Source organism: Loa loa, assembly GCF_000183805.2.
Source record: "Loa loa unplaced genomic scaffold supercont3.205, whole genome shotgun sequence".
In the NCBI taxonomy this organism is placed as follows: domain Eukaryota; kingdom Metazoa; phylum Nematoda; class Chromadorea; order Rhabditida; family Onchocercidae; genus Loa; species Loa loa.
Window position 1 is genome coordinate 23,782 of NW_018108385.1, and position 5,465 is coordinate 29,246.

The window sequence follows — 5,465 nt, forward strand, 5'->3', positions numbered from 1 at the left end:
TATATATATATATATATATATATATATATATATATATATATATATATATATATATATATATATGTATATATATATCACTGATAATCCATTTATCTGTCCTTTTGTAAAGGAGACAGACAAAGGATTATTAATATATTATCAATCGAAGAAAGGTGACAATTGAGGGAATATGACTCGATGACTGAATAAAGATAACTGAATGAAATGGTTCGTGATATCATGACCGTGGTGAAATGTGTAGGTGGATAATTATACATCATATCAGGTAGCGCAAATACTTACAATATGGCCTAGAATATATGCAGGATCTATGAGAATGTTTTTCTGAAATGGTTATAGTTGTATATGTCTCTAAAATATTAGAATGAATTTGTCAGTTCAGTTCATTTGATATTCATTAAATGATGTGCTTAGTTCTTGGAAATTATGTTGTTATTATAATGTTAGGTATTTTCATTCATTTGAATCTTTAATTTCTTTAGTACTTATTCAAATTGATTTATTCATTTGTATTCGTCGCATAATTTTCGAAATTTTTCACTATTTTTTTTATTTTTTCATAATTTAAAACGAAACATTGTCCAGGTATTTCCAGGTGTAACGGAGCATTTTGGAATTGATGTAGCTGATTGTGATATGATCGTGGGATCTTTAGAGCATGCGTTTTCAAGTACTGGTGGTTTTTGCGCTGGAAGAACATTTGTAATCTACCATCAACGTTTATGCAGTAAGTTGACATTGATTTAAGATTTAAATTTTCAGGTTTTTTTCGTTTTCATAGATTCTTTCCCGGAATTTATCCCACTTTATTCTTGAGTAAAAATTATTTGAGCATCTAATATAATGTTTACCAAGTGTTGTAGCAATAGTAATTTCATTATGAGGCCAATATATTTTTGCCACTAATTTTTTTAAACTTTTTTAAGAGATGATTGATTCGTGCCAAAATAAAAATGACAAAAAATAACTGTTTAAGCGGTAAATAACTTTATTATTTACCCATTTCAAATATTTCTTTCCTTTGTCATTTTAATTTTGTCCTTTCATTCATACTAAAAATACGTATATATTGATTTATTGTTTGCTCTCTCAATTACTTAATTACTTATACGATTAACCATCAAAGTAAAATTGTCATAACTGCTTCCTTTTTTCTCCTTTTTTTTCAACCAAATTTTTAACATACACTCTGCACTTTTGCTTTTGCAAGCTTTTTAATTTTAGTTTTTTTTTACTTATTTGGATTTATTTGATTTGTTAGCATCAAATTACCATGTTTCACTTTGGTAATATATGTGCAAAAAAGTGGGCTGTTTTTATAGTTGAACTTGAGGAAGTTAAAGCTCCTATTAATTAAATTAATATCATCTATCTATGGCATAAAACGTTCTGTACAGTTTTATCATTTTTCATTTTTAGTTTATCTTTCTAGTTTTGCATGAAATTTATTTCTTCGTTTAAATCACTTCATCATTTACGATGATTGGGAAGTTATTCAGTGCGAATTCTATACGATACCACATCTATTTTTTTGCAATCGGAAATTTAATATTTGTCAAATTGAAATAAACCATGTTGTCAAAATTATGTTGCAAAGTAGTAATTCCCAATCTTTTCTTGACTAAGGACCACTTCGACTTTTTTATTTGTACGATGGATCATATGATTCAAAAATAATAAATTCTGTTAATTTTAAAATGCACTTTAATCAAAACTTTCAATGTATTAATAAACTTGGAGTAAAATTATAATATAATAAAGAAGGAATATAATCTTTAGTAACCATTGCGGTCCAGAATTTAGTATTCGCGGACACGGGTTGTGAACTACTATTGTAAACTGTCAAATTTTTGAATATAATTTGACAGTAAACTTTTGGCCAGTGTTTTTCCTCTTTTTTTTGTGAGAGAGACAAATAGTGTTTATGGAATTATATATATCCATATATTTTTTTTCAGGTTTGAGTTATATTTTCTCAGCATCATTGCCTCCATTGTTAGCAGCCGCTGCAAGTTTGTTTCGTTTTGTTTTTTTTTCTCATATTTTAACGAGTAAAATTAAATTCTTTGAATAATAAAATGAAAAAACCAAAAATACTTTAAACATAAAACTGTGATTATGAAGAATTGTTTTTTGCTCTAGAATAAAACAAAAAAATGAAGATAAATAAATAAAAAAAGAAGCAGGTACTAGTTTTTATGATTTATAGCTCCTCTTTAAGAAACTGTCTTCAGTTTCCCTTTCATCCACTTTGTCTCCCTTTGCTTGTTTTTTTTTTTTTTTGCAATCAAATGAACAGATCTTTCGCAAAGTGTAAAAAAACACATTCAACTGGTTGCTACACTTCATCCTCATTAATTTTAATTCTCATATTAACTATGGTAATTTTTTTATTACATCAATTTTATCGTTTTAATCAATTTTATTATCAAGAAAAAGGATAAAACTCACACTAAAACAATCGAAGATTTTTTTTTCGAAATCAATTTAATTCAGTTTAACCTATGTCAGTCATTCGAAAGAAATTTATCACTATAGCCTTCAGAAGGTTGGAATTTGTCTATATCAAACATATATTTTGCAATCAAAATAGATGACATAGAATGAAAATGCAGGGATGACTTTAGGATCTGATATTTTGGTATGATTTGAAAGATAGACAGTTCCTTTGATTTTAGTGTTAATATGAGGGATAGTGACGGGAATTCAGAAATGGAATTTATCAAAATGACAAATTAGTTTAAAATATTATATTAGTTTAAAAAGCACAACAGTGGTATGTGACAAGTGGAATGCATCAGTCGATCTTTTAAAGATCAAATAAAGTCAGAATTTAAATAAATTCCAAAAAACGTTAGAAAAAGTGAATTCAAAATTAAAACTTGGAAATTGAATCCAAAAAAAAAATTAGAAAATATAGAAATTTCTTTTCTTTGAAGTGAGATATTTTTCAGGTAAAGGTCTTGACATCATTAACAATGATCCAGAGCGTCTAGTACGTCTTCGTCAAAACTCTAAAATAGTAAGTGTGGGATTGAAAGAAGCTTTCGAAGGTACGCAATTTACGATAAACGGTGATCCATTGAGTCCTTTGCAACATATCTATTATGAAGGAAATAATACCGATGAAAAATTGAATGCATTAGTGAAAAAGGTAAGTTGATTCTGCGGAAAAAAAGTGATCCTTTAGTAATATAAATTAATTCGTAGTTCATATATTCAAAATTTAAAAGTATGGTAGAATCGAAGAATCGAAGAGGAAGACTAAAGAGAAATTTCTTTCAGCTATCTTAAAAAATAATTCTCTTCTGGATCTGTTATCAGTTATTAATGATTTTGATTAAAATTTTCAACTATTTTCAGATGCGTGAAAGAGGATACTTGTTAGCTCGAGCTTGTTATCATCCAGAAGAATCATTTACCCCTAAATCGAGGTAAGTCATTACTTCAAAAGTTGGACCCCTCTCAAAGAATTCAAAGTTTTGAAATTGAGTAACACCTTAAAATTGGTACAAATTTCACCATAGTCTTCAAAACTTCTCTTCTATATACGTTTAATAAATTTTCCGATCTCGCTTACCACAATACCATAACTGCCCAAACATCCCGCACAGTTACTGCATCTCTCATTGATGGCACAATGTCTCGCGCAGCATAGTTAAGCATTAACCTATCAAATTAGGTTAAAAATGCCCAGCTTTCAACCGTCACGTATTTCTATTCCCTTTGTCATTTTTTGTGCTTTCGGTAGGACTATTCTTACCAGTTTCATCATTCTTACTACCTTTCTAGTATACGATTGTCGATACAGTCGGAACTGTCACATGATGAATTAACATCGTTTATTGAAGCAATGAAAGAAGAAGCTCAACAAGTTAATGAATTTTAAATATTGATTTGCAGAATGAATTCATTCCTTGTTGCCAAATTTATGATAAATTTGAATATATTTTTGATCACAAAGCATTATGTAGGCATCAGAAAATATACAATTGAAAAAATCACCCAATAATTTTTATTTTAAAAATTGTAAACGAACGACATCATAAAAATTATCGTTTGACATCTTCAACTCCTCGTCCAACTATGTCCATCAATGAATTTACATATTTGAACTCAAAATGACCTTTAATATGAATTGGAAATACAAGAAAAAAAGAAAGCAACTAATGCGATTCTATTTTTTTTCGCAATCATTGACATTTCATTACCATGTTTTTTTTTTTTAAAATACAGGATAAAAAAGTATGATGAATAAATATTAAACTTAATCATTATCATATGGCGCAAATCGTCATAGCCTAAAAATCATTTAAATTATAAAAGTAAAAGATGCACAAAACACTTAACGGCAGATGGAGAAACAAGTAAACATCGTAGAAATGAAATCGATGAAAATTTGGGGGATTTCATCATTCTGCAAAAGTTCAAAATTTTCAATACATTATATACAGTTAGATGAAAACTGGAACGATTATTAAATATTCAATACTGTTTATAAAATATACGGTATGAAAGCTTTCCGACTTTCGGCGTATGCATGAAAATGTTTTTGATACCATTTATGATTTAATAAAGCAGCAATAGTTTGATTTGTAATTACAAATAGAAAACACAATAGCATAGGTACTGATAACTGATAAATTAATGTAAATAAGAAATAAAGTATAATTTCAAGGAAGTAATGAGGAGATGAGCAATATTCAAAAAGGCCACCATATGGTACTGTATGTACATTCTTCGCATTTAAGCCTAAAATTTGTGGCAAATAATTTCATTTTCCAGTTTTTTTATAATTTTCCATTCTTGCAAATTTCTGTAACTTTTTTCTAAAAAGAAGACTTCAAGTGTATAAATGGATACAAGAATTTAGGCTTTCCCTTTCAATTCTTGAACTAAATTTATTCTACAATTCAAACCTTTTTAGCTTTTGTACCTTAACTTCTGCGCTTTCCATTTTATATACTTATAATTCGAATTAAATAAGCTAACCATTGCGCAGACGAATTTGAGCAAGAAGGACAAAGCAATAATGTTGTTGTATTTGAACCACGAATATGGCGACAGCTAATATCGTATAAAGTAATATTGATAAGGTATTTATTTCTGCAAATGTGCAAAACCGGATAAGTTGGATTGTTTTAAACTTTTTGAAATTAAAAAAGAAGTGATAAAAACGGAGCTTACCTGTTTTCTTCTCAAAGGTAAACGATGAAAGTTGTGAGCACACATTAAATGGATAAAAAGTGATTCCTAAAAGGAAATGTAAAATGTTCATTTTGGTATCCGAAAAAATCGAGACGTAAAGGCATTCATACAAACGTCGTAATACGTGTGTTAGATACAGCAAAAGACCCATTGAGATAAGAAGATTATCTGAAACTTTTTTGGAACAAGAATTACTAAAACAGAAATTAAAAGGAAAAGGGAATTAAAAACAGGAATTAAAAACAAAAATTAAAAAT

General features: G+C 28.3%; 2 protein-coding genes across 2 annotated transcripts in view; one reads left to right on the forward strand and one right to left on the reverse strand.

Annotated features, from left to right (window-relative positions):
• Positions 1 to 404: 404 nt before the first annotated feature.
• On the forward strand, positions 405 to 3,889 carry LOAG_12237 (hypothetical protein; the record flags this gene model as incomplete). The annotated part of the gene is made up of 6 exons (XM_020448506.1): positions 405 to 447; positions 596 to 727; positions 1,959 to 2,012; positions 2,955 to 3,154; positions 3,364 to 3,434; positions 3,793 to 3,889. The coding sequence occupies 6 exons, from the start codon at positions 405 to 407 to the stop codon at positions 3,887 to 3,889; spliced, it is 597 nt and encodes a 198-aa protein (XP_020301356.1).
• Positions 3,890 to 4,495: 606 nt separating this feature from the next.
• The window catches only part of LOAG_18143 (hypothetical protein), a gene marked incomplete at its 3' end in the record, with an annotated part of 2,083 nt that continues 1,113 nt past the window's right edge, over positions 4,496 to 5,465 (reverse strand). The window contains exons 4-6 of the mRNA XM_020450810.1: positions 5,188 to 5,376; positions 4,993 to 5,106; positions 4,496 to 4,752 (exon numbers count right to left, since the gene is read on the reverse strand). Coding sequence (XP_020305466.1) covers positions 4,496 to 4,752; positions 4,993 to 5,106; positions 5,188 to 5,376 — 560 coding nt within the window. The remainder of the gene's footprint in view (positions 4,753 to 4,992; positions 5,107 to 5,187; positions 5,377 to 5,465) is intronic.